The sequence below is a fragment of the Mesoplodon bidens genome (assembly GCF_964165515.1).
Source record: "Mesoplodon bidens genome assembly, chromosome: 7".
Lineage (NCBI taxonomy): Eukaryota > Metazoa > Chordata > Mammalia > Artiodactyla > Ziphiidae > Mesoplodon > Mesoplodon bidens.
This window is the reverse complement of record NC_138164.1, coordinates 25,948,863-25,970,161: the sequence shown is the minus strand read 5'-3', so window position 1 is coordinate 25,970,161 and position 21,299 is coordinate 25,948,863. Positions and strand designations below refer to the sequence as shown.

General features: G+C 38.3%; 2 protein-coding genes across 3 annotated transcripts in view; one reads left to right on the top strand and one right to left on the bottom strand.

Annotated features, from left to right (window-relative positions):
• Positions 1–2,632, bottom strand: part of KBTBD3 (kelch repeat and BTB domain containing 3) — a 49,683-nt gene extending 47,051 nt beyond the window's left edge. For both annotated transcript variants that reach the window (XM_081239053.1, XM_081239052.1), the window contains exon 1: positions 2,378–2,632. The gene's annotated coding sequence lies outside the window, so the exon portion shown is untranslated. The remainder of the gene's footprint in view (positions 1–2,377) is intronic.
• Positions 2,633–2,694: 62 nt separating this feature from the next.
• Positions 2,695–21,299, top strand: part of AASDHPPT (aminoadipate-semialdehyde dehydrogenase-phosphopantetheinyl transferase) — a 29,735-nt gene continuing 11,130 nt past the window's right edge. The window contains exons 1-4 of the mRNA XM_081239061.1: positions 2,695–2,952; positions 4,936–5,161; positions 17,119–17,240; positions 17,870–18,031. Of these exons, the coding sequence (XP_081095187.1) occupies positions 2,770–2,952; positions 4,936–5,161; positions 17,119–17,240; positions 17,870–18,031 (693 nt within the window). The 5' untranslated portion in view covers positions 2,695–2,769. The remainder of the gene's footprint in view (positions 2,953–4,935; positions 5,162–17,118; positions 17,241–17,869; positions 18,032–21,299) is intronic.

Sequence of the window (21,299 nt, the reverse complement as noted above, 5' to 3'; positions counted from 1 at the left end):
TGGAGGGAAATAGATTTTAGCTCTATTTTAATAGTAGAACCAATAGAACTTTGGGATAGAACAGATACAGGAATTAAAGGAAAAGGGGTAATCAAGGTTTTGCAATAGAATAAAAAGCTAATGAACATTACCTAAAAAAATCACCAAATCTTAGAGAAGATCTCATTTGATGCTTTTCCATTGAAACTGATACCTGGGAGAGGTTATGTGATTTACCCAAAGTCACATAGATAATTGGTGATAGAACTGAAACTAGAACACAAGTCTCTCAGAATTCTAAGAAGCCACAGATCAGGATCTGGAAAGATGACTACTACAAGCTTGCTGAGCTATCACTTTAGTCCTTTTTCCCCCTAACCAATGCAATAAAAAATACTATAATACATTTTGGGGTTTATTGAATATAGTTAGGCAAGCTATTAACTGCACACTTTATACTGCCTTAAGAAAAAAGGGAAGGAAGTAGACGGAATATAAATATCAGTATTAGCTCATGAAGAGTAAAATCTACTCTAAAAGTTCATCAAAAACATTTGCTGAAGTATACTATTTGTAAAAGGCAAGGTACACATGAACTCCCCCTCGAGCAGTTACATTCTAATTTGCAAGATAACACACATATAAATAATTCAGGCCAATAAGGCAGTGCTAGAATAATTGCCAAATGAATTATATAAACAATATATATATTTTTAAGTACTCTGTGGTAGTCCTTTAGGAAAAGTAAGGCTTGAGCTAAGCCCTGATGGACAAGTAAGAATTTAAAAAGTAGATAGGGAAGGGGATTAAACAAACCGATAAAGAGTGTCCACTAAGGTACTAGGCTCGGGGCTGGGGGATAGGGAGTGGGAAGAGTGAGCTTTTTATACATGTTCTGTGGAGACATTCTCTTTAGTATGACATTTGAGCTGAGACCTGAATGACAAAGAGGAACAAGGAATGTGCTGATGGGAGGAGAAGAGAACATTCTGAGTAGAGAAAACAAGTACAAATAACCACTACATTACCTACCTTTATTAGGTTCTATAGATTGAATACACAGAGCTTAGCTGAAAGGTAAAAGAGTGGACCATACGCTCCTAAACCTGAGTTTAAATAATTCCACAAATTCTCTTTCTCATCTGTTTCTCCATCAGTTAAAAATTACTGCATAGAAGAGCATGGGATCTAATGGACATAGAAGTGTTTTTAGAAATAGAAAAGTAAATATACCAAAATTGTAAAAGTCAGTTCAAAAAGACAAGAATGGAAAACTGTTAATATGGTGCTTAGATACATAAAGTTAAAAGTGGACAAATGACTTAAAATCATTGCTGGTATGGGTAACAGTACTTTATACTTTACATATCTTTACATTTTCTCTTACTGTAGTTTTTTGTACATGTCTTATCTTCTTTGCCAGATTGTAAGCAGATTTAGCACCTGACACATAGTATTAGCTCAACTGATGTATGAAGCCAGCACTTCATTTTACAGCCCTTTGAGGATTTGTGTTTGTGTATGTTCAAGATCCCATTTACTTGCAAATGATTGGAGGGGAATGATGATATCACGAAAAGTTAACAGAAACAAATATAGATGAAAACAGAATAAAACCTATCTTAAAGAGGATGGAAATAAGCCGCAGGTAACTGTGTTAATTACTACTGCTGGCTTTTAGTTAACATTCCCTGGCAGCCAAAGGAAGAAGGGAATCGGCTGAATCCCAGTGTCGCATTTAATCTACTACAAAGTTAGGCATTTAAATTCATCTACAGAGATCAACTTTTCCCTGGACCAAAACCCGCAAGGATCTTTGATCACAAGCAAATAACTGAGCAAAGGCACAGAGTTAATTATGAAGGGCTCCTGAAATTATGCAACTTGTTTCTGTTGCTTTCAGAGCAAAGACCTCTGATAACAATGGGACCACCGGTGCCTCAACAACAGAAGCCTCAGTTTTCTCCCTAGGGCTCTGGCCCAGGCTTGGCAGCCACAAAAACCGCACCTGGGTCACTTTATGGCCTCAACACAGTTAGCTCCTTGGTAAGCAGCCTTGGATTCAGGCAGGGTCCGCGCCCTGCACTGGAGGCAATGCAGTCTTTGCCCCAGCCTTAGAAGGCAGGTTTCAGGGAGGGCTGCTAGGATTGGAGTGTCTAGATGAGTTTCGGCCTAAGGGGACGGGGGAGGAAGGCAACTCAGGGCCGCGGGAAACACAACTCTTGGGGGCAACAGCAGTCCCCTTCCTGCCACAGAAACCTCTCCCGCCCTGGAACACGAAGGAGCGGCATTGGTAGCCGAAGCCAAGAAAATTCTGTGGATAATAGGGGCCGATCCTGGTCCCCAGGAATAAGACGCTACCATCCCACTCCTCTCTCACAGCTCAGAAATCACCCACCTGGAACTGCAGTCTCCGAAGTCTCCACCCCAGTCTCTGCCTCCACAGGCCTGATTGCGATTGGCTTGCACCTCTGTCCCGTTATCTCTTCTCCAAGTGTGAGTGGCGTTCTATACGCTCCTGGCCTTTGTCCCTCCCTTCGCTCGCCTCCGAAGCCCCGCCCCACGTGACGGTCACGCGTTGCCGCAAAGCGCAGAGGAGGGTCTCCACTTCCGCTCCCGGGGGAGGAGGTGGCAGAGTCGGTGGCGTGGAAGTGAGGGCTCTCGGTGAGCAACGTGCAGTTGACGTAGCGCGACGCTCCGCCCCCTCCGCACGGGCGCCGGGAGGAAGTGGGTGGGGCACCTTTAGCGTCCGCGCCATCAAGCCCGAGGTGGCGGTGAGGTTTTCAGTGTATGGTTTTCCCCGCTAAGCGATTCTGCTTGGTGCCAGCAATGGAGGGCGTGCGCTGGGCCTTTTCCTGTGGCGCTTGGCTGCCGAGCCGAGCCGAATGGCTGCTCGCGGTGCGATCGATCCAGCCTGAGGAGAAGGAGCGCATTGGCCAGTTCGTCTTTGCACGCGACGCTAAGGCAGCTTTGGTACTACAGGTCTTTCGTATTGAGGGCTGAGGAAGCAGATGTTGGGGATGGTGGGCCGGGCTGTAGAGACTCCCCCCCTCCCACGCTAGCGTCGGCGCCAGCTTGTGGCCGCCCCAGGGCGAGAGTGGTAGTGCTGACTCTCCGGTGTGTGCGCGCGGCCTGGTCTCCACCGTCTTTGTAGTCTCCTCGGAGGCCTCGTCTGCCGTAAAAATTAGCCCCTCCCCCGTTGTAATTGAAAATAGAGATCGTGCTAAACCCTAAAATAGGTGTTGAGAAGGCCTACAAAGTAGTTTTTTTCCCCACAGTGGTTTTTTTCTTATTTTTAAGTTATCAACATTTATTTTTCCTTGCTTGGGCCCATAGCACATTCGTAGCCTGTTAAGTATCCTACCGTTCTCCATTCTCCTGCACGTGATAGGCCCTAAGAAATATTGACAGTATGATTTACTTTAGCCTTGCACGCCGTGGAACTGGAAGAGTCCAGCCTCCTTTTACCAGGGAAACTGAAGTCAAGGAAGGATGCAGTCCTAGGCATACCTTTCTGACTAAATAGCTTGGGAAACAGTACTTTAGATATAATTGTTTATTTTACTTACGTATTTTTAGCAACAAATGGAAACGGGTTTCAAAACGACTTCTGTGTATATAGCGCAGTTTGAAACAGCTTCTAATTACCATCAAAGACTGTTACCTTGAAAATGTTCCTCTATCAAAGTACTTTTTCGTTTGAAATGGGGGCTGATTGATTTTTGAAGGCATATTGGTGAATATTTTTATATTTTATGTAATTTGTAAGAAATTGTGAAATTCAAAGTCGTGCAGTATTTAAAAGTCATTGTTTAGAACTGAAGGGAAAAAAACTTGAAAGATTTTTTAAAATATTATCTGCCTTGTTATACCCTTAGGTATTTTTGTGTGATTTTAGTCATTTGTTTCTTTTTTTTAATATACATATATTTTTAAAAATTTATTTATTTCATTTATTTATTTTTGGCCGCGTTGGGTCTTCGTTGCTGCACGCAGGCTTTCTCTAGTTGCGGCGAGGCGGGGGATGCTACTCTTCGTTGCCGTGTGCGGGCTTCTCATTGCAGTGGCTTCTGTTGTTGCAGAGCACGGGCTCTAGGTGTGCGGGCTTCAGTAGTTGTGGCACGTGGGTTCAGTAGTAGTGGCTCGTGGGCTCTAGAGCGCCGGCTCCGTATTTGTGGCACACAGGCTTAGTTGCTCTGCGACATGTGGGATCTTCCCGGACCAGGGCTCGAACCCGTGTCCCCTGCGTTGGCAGGTGGATTCTCAACCACTGTGCCACCAGGGAAGCCCCATTTCTTTCTTAATAATTAATGGAGGGAGAGAGTGGATGAGGTATATGTGAAAAAAGATAGGTCATGCATTGCTAATTGTTGAGCCCAGTGATAAATATATATGATCTAGAAATACACGCACATATGCACAAACATGTAAGTATAACAAGGTTGCTCACTGGGGAATTTTTTTATAATAGTAAAACTAGAGCCAGCCTAAAATATCCAACAATAGGGGAATAGTCAAGATGTGGTACCTTGATAGTATGAAATGCACAGGCCAGATGGTTATATACAAACATAAAATAATCCCCAACACTTAGAAATTTAAAAGATTATACATGGTAGAATAGTACATATAGTAGGATTTCATATAAATGGATAGATAGTAAAAGCAAATGAACATATTTTGGGTACTTAGAGAAAAGACTGAAGGGATGAATACTTGATAACATTGGTTGGTTACTTGTTAAGGGGAGGGAGGGAATTGCTAAAGAGGGACTTTAAGTTGTCTGTCTTCATAAGCATTTCTTAAATCTTAAAGCAGGGTATTTAATACTTATGTACTTTTAAAAACTTTAAGAAATGAATATTTTAGAAACAAAAATAGACTTTGTATGTTATAGGCAGTGTTACCTAAATCTTTAGTATAGACATCAATACTTACCAAATGTTTTATTAACAGGCTGGTCGTCTGATGATGAGGAAATTAGTTGCAGAGAAATTGAATATACCTTGGAATAATATTCGTTTGCAAAGAACTGCAAAAGGAAAACCAGTCCTTGCGAAAGACTCATTGAATCCTTACCCCAATTTCAACTTTAACATCTCTCATCAAGGAGACTATGCTGTACTTGCTGCGGAGTCTGAGCTACAAGTTGGAATTGATATAATGAAGACTAGTTTTCCAGGTAATGTTGCATTTTTGTAGTACAAGAGTTATTAAGTGTCTTGTCTTAGTTCTTACCTGTTGAATAATATCAGACAAGGAGATGTAGATATTTAAGTTTATGAAAAATGTGCTCAGTACTCAAGGGTAGTATATCTGAGAGAGCAGGGTATTGTCGACTGAAAAAAATGCACAACCCAAAACTTGAGAATTATTCTGCAGACTTTCTGAGGACTCAAGTCCGGGAAGCAGCCTCTCAAATAGCTCTGAGAGACTGCTCCAAAGAGATAAGGGAGGAAGCAGGATATATAGGAGTTTTTTGCAACAAAAACCCAGTAGTCAGAACATAAAAAGATTACTGTTAATTAAAGAAAACCAGACATTTCATTAATGAATTTAGCGCTTTTCTATGTATGGGAAGATGCAAGAGTTTGGGCTTACTGAAATTATTCCTTTGGTATGCACCTTAACTGTCTAGGGCCAGTATCCTGCTTTTCTCCATCCTGAATCCCCTCAGGGTGCACAGTTCGGGGTGGCTGTTGGCTTGAGGGCCCTAACATCCTTTGTTTACTATATATTTTCTTGAATGTTAACAGACTTCTACATAAAAGATAGATTCTCCATTACTGGGGATTCATATAATACTTTGCCTAGAGGCAAAGTGAAAACAAAGGTTTTTTTTTTTTAATTATACCTCAGCTTGTTAAGTAAGACTAAATTTGAAACTATTCTCAAAGACTGTTAAATTTTCTAAGGAACAGTTTTTCCATAGCTCCGTTTTTTTTTTTATTTAAGTAATAGATGTTCAATCAAATTGAACTCAACAGAGAGTCAATTTTGAGTATCATTCTATTAAAAAAATAGTAATTATATGTATTGTAAGAACTTGGTTTCATTTAAGTCTTTCCCAGAATTAGCCAATTAGTTGTTGGTTTGTTTAAAAAATAATAATCTCAGTGGTAAAGTATATTGTAGTCCTTAAGTAGAGATAACATGTACTGTATCTAAATGTAGCTCTTTGTAGCACATTTATAGAAATGGAAATGAAGAGCAAGCAATTATTAAAATATTTTAAGTTGTTTATATTTTGCCTTAGAAATTTGTAATTGGTGGCTGTAGGAACTGCTAACATTTATTGTGGGGTTGACTATACCTAGGTAATTTTACTAGAACACAGGTTCTCTCAACTACTCTATAATTTTCATCATCACTAACATTAGTGTGCACTTACTGTGTGCCATGGCATTTTCCTAAGTGCCTTACGTATATTATGGGGTGGGTGGGACACAGCATACTATCATTTTTATCAGAAGATAAGTAACAAGATAAGAAGAAAGCTATTAAAATATGAGAACCAACATTTTCCTAATTTCATAGTGCAGTTCCCTAATCTCCACACTGTGTCTACCACAGGATCTTTGCTTATGTTTCCCTTGGACTGGAATATTTGTAATAACTTTATCCCCCACCCCCATTTCTGCATAGGTAACTTATTTACTGGTTAGCTTTCACTTTAGTCTTACTTTAGGGAAGCCTTTGTGGACCTTCAATCTAAGCCAGGTTCTTTTGTTCTAGGCTCTCATAAAGTATATTTCCTTCATTCCAATTATATATTTCATTTTATAATTATTTTTCAGGATGTTGATTTTCTTCCCACTGGTCCTTACAAGCTGTATGAGAGCAGGAACTATGTTAGCTACATCTGATAGTAGCTATATCTACTATCACGTCTGGCACCCTACCTAGTTCAAAATAATGTGCAATAAATATTTGTCAAATGAATGAATAAGCACTCTGTGCTGCAGTAGTTAGGCCTCAGAGTATTGCTGTGAATCTCCTCTCATCTTTATTGTCAGTGTCTTTACTTTGAATTTTCCCACCAACAGCTTTTTCTCTGACCTGCTCATAAATCTATTAAAACTCTATTCTTAATTTTGTTCAGAAGGAGGCTATACTAATGATAACAGGGGTTCTTGACCCTGGATAAGCATCAAGTCATTTTTTTTTTAACCTCTTGAAATTGTTTGCTACATTTTGTATGCACAGGTACATTTTTCTCAAAGAGAGGATCTGGTTTTTGGCAGGGTCATAGAAGGCTTATTGTGAACCTTATCAACGAACCACTGTTACAGAGGATTCAGAGTGAGCATGCAAATCAGCCCATAAATTTCATAGCTTTCTGTGGTCCTTATGTGACCTTTCCCTAAAAATCAGAAATTATTGGAGAGACCATTGCTCCTTAGAATGCAGTCAGCACAATTTTACAGTAATGGTTGGCTCATCAGGTTGATATCTGCTTGGAAATTATGCCTGTGAGACACAGATTTAATTACAGTTGGCTTAATGGGCAATGTTGGCTTATGGTCAATATCAGATAAACAAGTAATTACTAATTGAAACTTAATAAATGATAGGAAGGTAATTGAGCAAAAAAATGAAGATTCTGTTAATTATATTTTATTAGACTTTTTTTATTGCTCTTGTTTGACTAATCACAGTATCCAGGCCTTTTCCTATTTGGCTGTTTCATTGCCAGAAAGCTATTGATATATCCAGTAATGCATTGGGGAAGAGCTATTTACCAGTTGTCATTAGTATTGTTACTGTGTCACTAGTGTCTGAAAGATTAATGGACACAGCATCATTTCTCAGGAAAGCAGACACTGGTTTACTTCACTGCCGATTCATTTGAAATGCTCTGCTTATCAGAGTAAGTGAGGAAATTGAGCAGGGGAAGTTTCCAAGAGTTGCTAAATGGTGGAGGGTAAAACAGTATAGGAGAAAGGGAAGTATTGTACTTTGTTCCGGGCGTTGTTATTAGATTATCAACTCTCAAGAGGGAGTTAGACTTTGGGGGCATCGTGAGTATATTGTAAGACTCAGTTCCATTACTCCCATTTTGTCTGCAGGTAAACATCATGTAGGAACTTGTGGAGTCTTTCCTTAACACATTAGACATTTCTGCTAGGTGCAGATCATTTCCCACCATCTCCCAGTTCTCCCATTGCTGCTATGTCAGGGCAGGAGAGAATATATTGATGGATGTAAGAAGTTTTGGGTTTCTCCCTTCTAGCCAGATGCCCACAATTAAGGACCCTATTGTAACCACCACATTATTCTCTGCTTAATGGATAGAGGAAACTTATACAAAAGTAACTGGTGCATACTTGACACTCAGTAAATAATTGTTTAATGGATATCCAGAGAAGAGGGATTATAAGATATTGGGGGCCCTAGTATAGATAAATTGCCAGTGCAATACAATACCAACCTTGGGGTCAGGGGTGGGCTGAGGTGTTTTGTAGGTCATCTTTATAATTTGCTGTACCCAATTGAGAAATATTGGTTGTTTTTCCTTCATTTTCTAATTTTTATCTACCTCTAAAGGCTTTTGCAGTTAGAAGTATAAAAGTAAGGATTGTATAAAGTATAAAAGTATGAATTGTTCAGTTTTGTTCCCATGTTTACAAGGCAAGATAAGAGATACAGTATAAAAATTACTAAAATTTGGGCTTCCCCGGTGGCGCAGTGGTTGAGAGTCCGCCTGCCGATGCAGGGAACACGGGTTCGTGCCCCGGTCCGGGAAGATCCCACATGCCGCGGAGCAGCTGGGCCCGTGAGCCATGGCCACTGGGCCTGCACGTCCGGAGTCTGTGCTCCGCAACGGGAGAGGCCACAACAGTGAGAAGCCCGCGTACCGCAAAAAAAAACAAAAAAACAAAAAAAAAAAAACTAAAATTTGGGAAAAGACCGAAAATATTTTTCCCCACAGGTTTATACTTTCAAGTTCACATTTTTGTTACAAACTTTGCTGGATATTAATTGGCAGGACAAAATGACTCAATATTTTGAGATTTAATACTAATTTAATAACTTTGAAATGACTGTATCTTGGAACTGCTCCTCTTGAACAGTTGTTATGTAAATTAAGTACAGTAAGTATAAAGTAAGTGGTGATATTATATGATGGCTATGGTAGAGCCTATTTGTTATCTCTTTCCACCATACTATTTATAGCACTATTTTAATAGCTTCCTGTTTGGTTCCCCCTCTTCACTTCTGTTCTCTCTCAGTACATTCTCGGTACAGAGTTAGAGTGGTCTTTAAAAATTTCCTTAAAGCAATTTTCTTAAAACTTTTAGGTTGGTTCATAATAAAATTCAGTCCCTTTAACATGACTGTATTGTCTTATTCTCATTTATCTCTCCATCTGCATTTTTAGCTGCTCTCTGCTCACTATTTTCTGTCCATACTCATCTTTTATTACCTTGAATGTAGCAAACTTTTTCCTGTTCAGGTCATTTCAGAAAAGCTGATTCCTCTGCCTGTTCTTCTCCCCACTCTTTCGTGAGCACCTTAGACATGAAGGATGAGAAGTAGCCAGTACCAGTACCTCCTCAGAAAGGACTTTCCTGACCACCTGATCTTGTTTTCCTTCATGGCCTTTCTCATTTGTAATTATAACTTAGTTATTTGGTTATTATCTGTTCTCCTTCATTAAATAAGTTCAGGAGCTATTCTTGTTTTGTTTTTGCCGCAGTATACCTAGTACTTAGCAGGGTGTCTAGCACATAGCAGGTGCTCAGTAAATATTTATTGAATGTACAAATGATAGGAGTTCTCAATTTCACACAAATATTCCTAAAATTTGTTGAAAAATTAAGAAGTGGGTATGCAACTACAGTGAAAAATGATATTCATATCAGATTCTAGTTGGAATATAAACTGTTCTCATCAGTGAGTTGTGATTAAAAATAGTTCTTCCTTTGAGTCTTCTTCCTCACCCTGCATTTATCTCCCTAGCTGCTTCTCTCCTCCATTTGCATCCATCAGATTCGGTTTCCAACTTTGTTGCTGCTACAGTCTATAGTGTCCAACTTAAAATTTTTTCAACTTTATGATGGTTTAAAAGCAATTCAGTAGAAGCCATACTTTGAATTTTGACATTTTCCTGTGCTAGCCATATGCCATTCCATACTCATAATGCTGGGCAGCAGCAATAAGCCAGAGCTCCCAGTCAGCCACACAATCACGAGCGTAAAACAACTAGTACAACCATTCTGTTTTTCACTTTCAGTACAGTATTCAGTACATTTCATGAGGTATTCAACACTTTATTATAAAATAGTCTTTGTGTTAGATGGTTTTGCCCACCTGTAGGCTAATGTAAGTGCTCTGAGCACATTTAAGGTAAGCTAGCCTAAGCTGTGATGTTCCGTAGGTTAGGGGTATTAAATGCATTTTTGACCTAAACTATTTTCAACTTAACAATGCGTTTATCGGGATGTAACCTTATCGTAAGTCAAGGAAGATCTGTATTCCACTATTGTTTGTGATCTACATTCTAAGCTGATCTACATTCTTTTTGGATCTGCATTTTGCAGGATGTGCAAAATGTTGTTTTTTGTTTTTTGTTTTTTTTTTAACTTGGAGATTTACAGCCAGCAAGCAGCTTAAATAAGTCACACTTCTCTTTATGCTCTGAACTTACTGGAAAACCAGGGCTCTACTGGCAGGTAGTTTTCCCCCTTTCCAAGTTACAGAATGGGTCTTTTCCACTGTGCAGAGGATTTGAGTGGGATCACAACATAGAGCTAGTATTTATTGAGCAACTTCTGTGTGTTAAATGCTTTCTATGCATTATCTTATTTCACACTCTTAAGCCTAAGTTGTAAGTTATTGTTATTTTATAGAGTAGGTTAAGACATTTGCCCAAGGCAACTAAGCTGAAAAGTAGAATATCATGGATTTGAACCCATACCTCAAAGCCTATATTTTTAGACACTGCATTCTATAATATATGACCTCTCAATACTAGATTTTATTGATACCTGTTTAAGGATTTGCAAGTACAAAATCTGTGAAAAATTCCATGGAACTGGGTTAAATGAATTTAAAGATTTTATGAAGGAACTGATGTCTAAGAAGAGTATACAAAGTTTAGTGAGAGGGAACTTGCCTTACAATTTTTTAAACTTATATTAGGCATTGTAAACAAAAGAGTGTGGTGTTAGCAAAAGAATAGACAGCTAGGAGGGTTAAGAGTTAGTGCCCAGTATTTATACATAATATTTCAATTCAGCGGTTAAAGATTATTTATTAAATGGTGCATTACTCTAATCACTAGGGTAGCTTGTTGGCTACTTGAATTTGCTCTTCTGTGAACTGCTTATTAATCTTTTCTAATCCATGTATAAAAGCTCTTTATATATTGTGGATATTGACACTTCATTGACCAAATCTGTTACAACTATTTTCCTACTCTATTATTTGTTTATCTTTTGAATTTGGTTGTATTTTTTGCCATATGAATTTTGTCTTTTATTTAATTAATATATCTAACTTTTCCTTGATATATTCTGAACTCTGTCTCATTAAAAAAAAAATAATTAAGTTGGTAAAAGGGGCTTCCCTGGCGGCGCAGTGGTTGAGAGTCCGCCTGCCGATGCAGGGGGCACGAGTTCGTGCCCCGGTCCGGGAAGATCCCACGTGCCGCGGAGCGGCTGGGCCCGTGAGCCATGACCTCTGAGCCTGCGCGTCCGGGGCCTGTGCTCTGCAACGGGAGAGGCCACAGCAGTGAGAGGCCCGCGTACCGCAAAAAAAAAAAAAAAAAAAAAAGTTGGTAAAAGATTTACTCCAACCGTAGGTTATAGAGTCTCCTAGATTTTGTTCTAAAATTGCACTTTTTTTTTTTAACATTTGAATCTTTAATTCCCCTAGAACTTGTGTGTATATGTTTTACATACTGATGGCTCAACAGTTATACCACCACCAGCATTGGCTAGATTGGGAATAAACATGTAAAGTGCCTGGAATTATTAAGTACTTAATAAGTAAATGTTAGCTCTAAGGTTGTTGTGATAGTTGTTACTGTTACATGTATAGAATGGTGTTTCTGAAATGGTGGTCAGGATATTAAAATCAGCCAGGATGGGGCTTCCCTGGTGGCGAAGTGGTTGAGAGTCCGCCTGCCGATGCAGGGGACGCGGGTTCATGCCCCTGTTCGAGAAGATCCCACATGCCGCGGAGCGGCTGGGCCCATGAGCCATGGCCGCTGAGCCTGCGCGTCCGGAGCCTGTGCTCCGCAACAGGAGAGGCCACAACAGTGAGAGGCCCGTGTACCACAGAAAAAAGAAAAAAAAAAAAATCAGCCAGGATGCCTGTTAAAAATGCAGGTTCCTTGAAAAAATGCAGGTTCCTTGAAACCCTCCCAGACTTCTTCAACTAGAATTTCTTAGATACAAGCAAGGATTCTACATTCAGACAATTTCTCAGGTGATTGTTAGACATATTAGTGTTTGGGAAACACTGTATTAGATGTAATTTATAGAGCCAACAAAAAGAAAGATTGTAACCCATCAACTTTTTTTTTTCATGAGTCAAATCGTCTGAAAGCCATTAGATCCTTGTTACACAGTGTACAACAGAATTAATTAGAATTAAATTTTAATAACAATTACTAGAACACAATAGAATTGTATATTTGACCAGATTTCTGAAAGAAGGATGCCTTTTAAACTTAGAAAGATAAGAAGAACCCACAAAGTTAGTGTATGTGATTGATTTCATATTAAATCTCTTCTCGCAAACTGGGGCAAATAAGACAGAGATTAATATTGTTAATATTTAAAATACTTGTAAGTATTGATAGAAAAGCCACTTAAGACTCACCTAATGGGCACAGTGAAAATCCACCTGCCAACGCAGGGGACATGGGTTCAAGCCCTGGTCCGGGAAGATCCCAATGCCACGGAGCAACTAAGCCCATGCGCCACAACTACCGAGCCTGTGCTCTAGAGCCCACATGCCACAACTACTGAAGCCCGTGTGCCTAGAGCCCGTGCTCCCCAACAAGAGAAGCCACCGCAATGAGAAGCCCGCACACGTCAACTGGAGAAAGCTGGCAGGTAGCAACGAAGACCCAACACAGCCAAAAATAAATAAATAAATTAATTAATTAAAAAAATTAAAAAAAAAGACTTACCTAATGAATGGACAAAGACGATAAAACATTTCACAGAAGAGGATATATATATATATAACAACTACCACAATAGCCTTAGAGCTAACATTTATTAGGTACTTAACAGCTCCAGGCCCTTTATATGTTTATTTCTTAAACTACCCAGCTCTTTTCCCCTATTTTATAGCTTAAGAAACAGCCATAGTGAAGTTAAATAAATAATAGTAAAAAGTGTTAGAGCCAGGATTTGAACATTTGACTCCAGGGGTATAACACTAAAGCTATGAGTATATGAGTGTGTCAGTATAAATGAATTAAATTGTGTACATGTATGTATTAGTTTCCTAGGGCTCCTAACAAAGTACCAAAAACTTGGTGTCTTAAAAGAACAGAAATTTATTCTCTGACAGTTCTGAAGGCCAGAAGTCAAAGTGTTGACAGGGTCATGTTACCTCTGCAGATTCCAGGGAAGAATTTTTCTTTGCTTCTTCCTAGTTTCCTGGCAATCTTTGGCATTCCTTGGGTTGTAGCTATATCACTTTACTTTCTACCTTCATTGTTATGTTGCCTTTTTCCCTGTATTCTCTCTTCATGTCTAAATGTTTCTCCTTATATGGACACCAGTCATTGGATACAGGACCCACCTTAATCCATCCTAATTTGATTGCACCTGCAAAGACTATTTCCAAATAAGGTCACATTTTTAGTTTCTGTGTGGGCATGAGTTTTGGAAGACATGGACCCTCACAGTTCAAACCCGCCTTGTTCAAGGCTCAACTGTTTAAATTAGTTTGTTGTAGGTTACTATTGTAGGTTACTACTCTGTTTAATAAACTTTCTAGTTGCTCTGTGACCTTGGTTAGTTGATCATTGCAGAACACTTAGTTAATATCTAGTGCTGCTTTCTCTAAAGATTAAGCTATAAGATGAGGGATCTGGCTTTTCTAAACCTGGTTAGTGGTTCTATATAAGTTTTTCAGTTATTTTATCTTTTTTTTTTACTTAAGTTCTTATATGTCTATTAAATCGAAGATTGTAATAGACATGAATATGTGTTGGTATTATTAGGAGGCTTTGCCAACTTATGTGTCTAATAATTGTGCTGTCTCAGCTAGTTTGAGGGGCAAACATACTATTCTGGTATTTCCTACTGATTTTTTTTTAATTCCAATTTCCTAGATAAACTAAGTCCTTAACAGAGTACTCATTCACTGTGTATTTTCACCATAATGCCACAATGTGGTGCTGTTGTCTTTGGCTGAATATTTACAAAGTCATCTCTTTCTGTTGCTGTCAGTCTCTTATTTTGTGGGATATGATGCTCTCAAAAGTATCTGAGAACACACTCATTTCGGATATTTTTTTAGCTGTACATGATCAGTTATGATTGCTTTCCAGTGGTTGTGCTAGATTGCTTTTTATGTTAAATGAGTTTTTTTTTATTAGCGTGAATATTTACATTTTTTCCTCGATTGCCCCATCATATTTAGGTAAAAATCAGGGGGTTTCTTGAAGGTTATGGAACTATAACTTGAAGAAACCAACAAACATAATGACACTATAGATGACAACAGGCATATCTTTTTAAATTTTAGGCTTTTTGGATAGTATTCTGTTAAAACTACAATTCCACTCAAAATATATAATGCTGTCTTCCAAATCCGAGGTAGCTGTTCTTCTCATTGTTATTATTTACACTATTTGTACCCGAATCTATTCAAGAGGAAACAGTTTACGATTTATGTAGGTATAGTGCTCCCAGTGTTTAAAATCTCCAGATTTACTTTTGTAACTTTTTCAAGCTTGCTTTCTTTACTTTCTTTAGTGTTTTATCTGTCAAGCCAGTATGCAGTAGTGATGCATTGCATTTTAATAAGACAGTCTTTATTTAAGGGGCTTGAGGAATAAGCACCAGACTATCAAAGGGGGTTCATAGACCCAAACGGGTAAGAATCTCCTGCCCTGCCCTGGGACTCCTAAGGTCCCAGTTTAATATTTCAGTGCTGTTGCATGAAATGACTTTACAGCTTTGCAGGGCTGCTTTTAGGAAATAATAGCCTTTTAACATTAATATGAACAGATACAAACAATAAACATTAGTTGATTGATAAAAATGGATTGTAAAGTTATCTTTCTTATGAATAATAGAGGGCTAAGGAGTAGACAGATTAATTAAATGAGTCTGTTGAACTTGAAAACAAACAAGGATCTTTGCCTTGAAGTGAAGAACCACATATCACTGGAAGGTCATTAGAAATATTTCCTAGGTAAACAAGAGGAGACTGTTTTGACTGTTTTGAAGTAAGGATGGTGGGGGAATTGTAGACAATTTTGTGGGAGAGCTCGTTTTTAATATTTTCTACCCTTGAGGTAACTATGGGAAAGGTACTTGGTTACTGTAGGAGAAACTGTAAACTCTCTATGAACATAAGGACCCATGTCTGTTTTGGTTATCATGATATTCCTGGCATCTAGCACTTGGGTATTTTTAGAGTGAATGATATAGTCGTCGTTCTCAGTGTTGAATTCTCATGGGGTTAGTTAGTGGTTAAATGCCAGTAAAGCATTAAGTAGGGGGATTTGACATATTTCTTCTTTCCAGACATGCTATGGTTGCAGCCAGTTGGGAACGTCAGATTTTGGAGTTGAGTATTTTAGAAATGGGAGTTGCGAAGTAGACAAGCTATGTTAACAAAATCTGCAGAGGGACTACTTTCAAGAGGCTTACTGGAAGTAATGTAATCATGAACTAAGGATACAGGGCAATAGAGCATTTAGGAATAGTTTACCACATAATTGTTAATGTACATTTATTCATATAGTAAACATTTGTGATTCACCTACCTTGTTGCCAGACTTTCTTATTGACCAATTAGGCTGTAATTGTGTGAGGCTAAGAACCACGACTGATTTGTTTTTAACCATTAGTTCAGTTCATATTGGTATAGTATTTGTACACATTCTACATACTTGTAGAATAAGTAAATGAATGACGATAGAAGGTTTCTGCTTAGCAGTAAAGATAGACAAACACATAATTATAATATTTTGAAAAAATATAATATGAAAGACATACCATATATTTTAATTTGTGTCTTAGCTCTTAGTTCTGGGAGTCAGATCCTTTGAGTTCTATTTATTTTTAGGATGCTATGTAAAATTTTATTGTCTATGGAACAGTGGAGCTAAGGATATACTTGAGATTTTATTAAAAATGAGCCTGGGCTTCCCTGGTGGCGCAGTGGTTGAGAGTCCTCCTGCCGGTGCAGGGGACACGGGTTCGTGCCCCGGTCTGGGAGGATCCCACATGCCGCGGAGCGGCTGGGCCTGTGAGCCATGGCCGCTGAGCCTGCGCGTCCGGAGCCTGTGCTCCGCAACGGGAGAGGCCACAACAGCGAGAGGCCCGCGTACCATTAAAAAAAAAAAAAAAAAAAAAAAATGAGCCAATAGAACAGAAATAAAAATCTGTTTTTATTTGGAAAAGTCATATTAGAAAACATGTTTAAAAACAGTTATTGTGAAGGAAGTAAGTGTATATTAACTTTCCAGTCATGTTAATAACTTAGGATAAAAGAACACTGCTTAGCTTTCTACCAATTCTCCCAAAATTATAGTAAAGAAATTGTTCCCTGATTTTCCTGTGAAATAGCAAAGCAAAATTTTAAACCCCAGCATACTATTGCTCTATTTTAAGAGTACCTGTTTTGGATTTCTGATATTCTCTCATATATAGGAAATTTCCCCTAGTTATTTAAGATTTATAATAGGTTGGCTGCTAAATTTTATCAAATTTTTGGTGAGCATCTATATATAACCATATGTTTTTTTCTCCTTAATTATTTAATAATTCACAGAATTTCACTGTTCTCTTAAGCTACCCTTCTCTCAACTTATTTTGATTTGCTGATATTTTGTTTAGGATTATTGTGACTGTATTCAAAAGTAAAGTTGGACTATAGTTTTCTTTTATGCGCTGTCTAATAGTTTTGGTAATTCTCTGTTTCCTCAATTGACAGGTCGTGGTTCAATTCCAGAATTTTTTCATATTATGAAAAGAAAGTTTACCAACAAAGAATGGGAAACAATCAGAAGCTTTAAGGATGAATGGACTCAGCTGGATATGTTTTATAGGAATTGGGTATAATTTCTTTCTAGTTTTGAGAGTAAGCCCCTGTGTTGATTCCATTTTCTTTGTTAAAAACAGGAGCAAAAGTCCTGTGGTAAACCTGTAGTTCATACAGTGTTTGAAGTAAATAAGTCATTACTTGGGAACTTCGTGATTTTTATGTACACATTTTTATATTCTAATGACATTTAAGAAAATTTAACATATATTTAATGCTCAACTAGAAGATACTCTTAAAGCTAAAAACAAGACAGCTTATTTATCATTATTTATAAATAAGATTTTCTATCTTAAAGAATCTCATACACATGAGACCTTATGTAACATATAATATTTATTATGTGCCTGAAAACATTATTGTAAGCCCTTCATAAGTTAGTTAATTATCATAATAACCCCACTAAGAAGGTACTACTATTATTACATGTTATACATGAGGGAATGGAGGCAAAGGGAGCTTAAATGATTTGTCTTAAGTTCTCACAACTTCTTTGTTTCCATACTACTATAAGGGTAAAAATAAATAGCTTATAGCTATAAAGTAGTAAAGAATTAAAAATCCATATGTTTTGGGGACAGTAGATTTTATGAACAATTTTATCTGCTAAAGCTCTAAGCGAAAATGTCTGTCTGTATCTTAGGCACTGAAAGAAAGCTTCATAAAAGCAATAGGTGTTGGATTAGGATTTGAATTGCAACGGCTTGAATTTGATATATCCCCATTAAACCTGGATATAGGCCAAGTTTATAAAGAAACACGTTTGTTTCTGGATGGGGAAGAAGAAAAAGAATGGGCATTTGAGGTAAGAAATTTATCAGAATTGCTGTAACTATAAGAATTTTCTTATTTTGTGCATGTGAGTATACGCTTAACTTGGGGAGGCTAGTCATTGAAACTAGACACATTTGGAATCCAGTCTGTGTGCTCTGAAGGTAAAGTCAGGAATACTCTGAACGCAATAACATTTAAGCTGATACGTGAAAGATAAGTCATATTGCATTAAGTAAAAGAGAAGGGAAAAGAGGCCCTGGAATAAAACAGCTTTGTATGTATGAACAACTAAAGGATGCCATTTTGTCAGTGTACTGTGTTGAGGGGATTTGAGAGAGATGCTATGTTAGGCTGATGAGATCGTGTAGGGCATTATGGGTTGGTTAATATTTTGGTCTCTTTATTTAGTTTTTGTCACTAGCAATTCTTGTTTGCTAGTAAGAATAACCTAACACAAGTTCATTTTAGCCAAAAAGACATTATTGTAGGTTACTAGAGTGATTCATATAACCAGGTTTCAGAATTGGCTAGAATTAGGGACTGGAAAACTGAGAACTCTTTATTTTTTGCCTTCCTGCCTTTAGTTTTCTCCCACCCACATTTCTCATTCTGTACACCAGCTTTCTTAACTTTATCTGGTCTGTGTGGCAGGAAACATGACTGCCTGCCACTCTTATGTGTAACAGTTTGTAGTTTAAAAACCCTCAGAGATTGGTGAACTCCCTTTCTGTTCAAGCCCTATAAGCCCTGGAGAAAGCCTTAAGTTGGGTGTTAGGTGCTTATCTCTTGACCAATCATTGTAGCCAAGGAAGTGTGTTACAACTTGTATCAAGTGTCTAGAGCCCAGCAAATGGATTGTATTATAATGTGGTTGTTCCCATAGTCATCAGAATTGTGTACAAAGTCAGTATCCAGAATAAAGAATTCATGACGAATGGATAAAGTATTTGTTCACTAATTTTCTCAAGGGATTTTAACAAGGTTTAAATAGAGAGTGGTAGGAGCAGAACTGTATTTTAAGACCAAGTTCTGTCTATGATGGTATATGGAGGTTAAGAAAGTGAGGTGATAAAGATGTTATGATCAATTCTGTGACTTATATGACCATCTGTTGAGATACTGAATACCAGAGAACAAGTGGGATTTAAGTTTGAGATACCATAAAAACATCTAAGTGAAGTTGTCAAGCAGGCGAATAGAATGAAAGGCCGGGCTAAAGGGAAAAAATCATAATCATTAACACGTGGATGGTAGTTGAAGCCATGGGATTTACAGTTGCAGCAGTGAGATTACCTAAGGTAGAATTGAGAAAGACCGAGGACAGAGTCCTGAGAATACTTTTTAAAGGTGGAGTGGGGAGGAGAATGAGAAAGAATGACCAAAATGGTAAGAAGTAAAATATGAAAGTAGTGTTAGGGGGATCCAAGGGCAGAAAGTATCTTGAGAAAGAGAGTTGTGTCAAAACTGCTAAGATACCATGTAAAGTAGGGATTCTATGAATTAAAAAGTAAATTATATTTAGGATACTGTATTTTTTAATACAATTTAAAAAAAATAATTCATACTGAAAGGGACAAACGTCAGCCATTTCATTCATGGGAAATCCTTTATGGTGCCAGATGGAGTAGGCCTAGTAGCAGGGTGAGGAGGGAAGAGTCAGTAATTGGGCCAGCTGTGCTTAAACTTTTTGGATGACAAAGTTGTCTGAGTTCCTGTGGACCAAATAGATGCTGTGGAAAATGGGCCTGAAGTGTCTTGAAAGGACCCTACCCAAGAGGAATTCCAAAAAGAGGCATTGGGCATTCTACTGTGTATTAATTGCTGAGGGTAAGAATTACAAGAAGTCAGCTGTTAAATGCACTGCTAGTTCCAGGCAGGGGTACAGGACAGAGGAACTAGAAGTAGTTCTTTGAAAATTCCTCAGATGCTCACTAAGCCAGCATTTGGATACTTGATATGACCCAGAGTTCTAAAAACTAGATTACAACAGCATTGATCATTACTTTGCCTGTTTCCTCCATCCCTTTCCTCTCTGCCACCTACCTTAAGGAGACCAGAGCAGAAGAGCAAGGTGAGGCCAAGGAGAAGAATGTGTTCTAAGAATTGAAATGGGATTTTTTTTTTAAGCTGAAAGTGACTGAAGAACTATGGGGTTTGTCTGAGGGCTTATTCAGGAGGTGGGAAGGGAGATCCAGTAGGGCATATCTGAAGACATCTATGGAAGAAAAATTAAATTCTTTACTGAATGTACCTGGGTGTTTTGCCCATTCAGTGTACCAGTTAGAAAAATATAAAAATAATATATGTTAGAGGCATATATTTAAGTGTGGATTATTTTTATACTATAAACAGGCCTGGAAGGGGAGAGTGAACTTAACAGAATGAATCTGGTGGTATGGATAGCCAGAAGCCAGGGTTTGAGGGGAGAGTGATGAGCGTGGAGCCAGGAGAGGCATACCTAGAGTCAAGAAACAGACGGGAGGTTCCTGTCTGGGCATCTCCAAGTACCCCCACAAGATAAAGAACCAGTCTTTAGGTATGCAGCTAAGGAAGGGCTATGGTTTCAGTGTACAACCGTGGCGTGAATGATCTTCACTGTCCTTTCCTCCCTTTTGTTCAGTCTTTTCCTTTCTCACTCATACATACTAAATTCACCCACACTAGAAGAACTAGAGGTGGCAGCATAGTGAATGAGGGAGCATCTGCAGTTAGGAAGAGAGGAAATCAATTCCTTTCCCTATTGGAGACTTCCAACCCTGAATTAGGTTTGAGCTAGGATAGTGGGAGGAAGAATTTCTTATGAAATGAGAATAAAATTTAATTTGGGTCAAACATTTTTCAGAGAAAAGTCGATACTGAGAATGACCAGAAATGTCATTTATGAGATCTGATCAAGATTTCATCCAGGGAAAGAGAAAAATGAATTGTAAGAACTTGTTTAAAGGGAAATGGTGAGAGAGAATAAGTTGCCTTCTGTTCCTACTCTGTAGAGTCCAGCTCCTTTAGTAAACTGAAAACAAGGTAGGAAGAAGTTTCAACCCTTCCCTACTTTTCATGGGTAACTCCAAATGAAACCTCTGCACAGGACAACTTTGTAGCCATCTTGCTCTTCTCTCCTTTCTGTACTGTGTAGACACAACTTCCTGAAACAAGAGTCATAGCCAAACATGATTAGCCCCATGGCTTGGTTTTTTCTCCATAAGTATTTGATGACTAAATTTAAGCACACAGGGTATTTTAGAAAGTACCTTTAAAGGTATTTTAGAAAGTACTGTTACCTGGGTTGGAGATGGGACAAA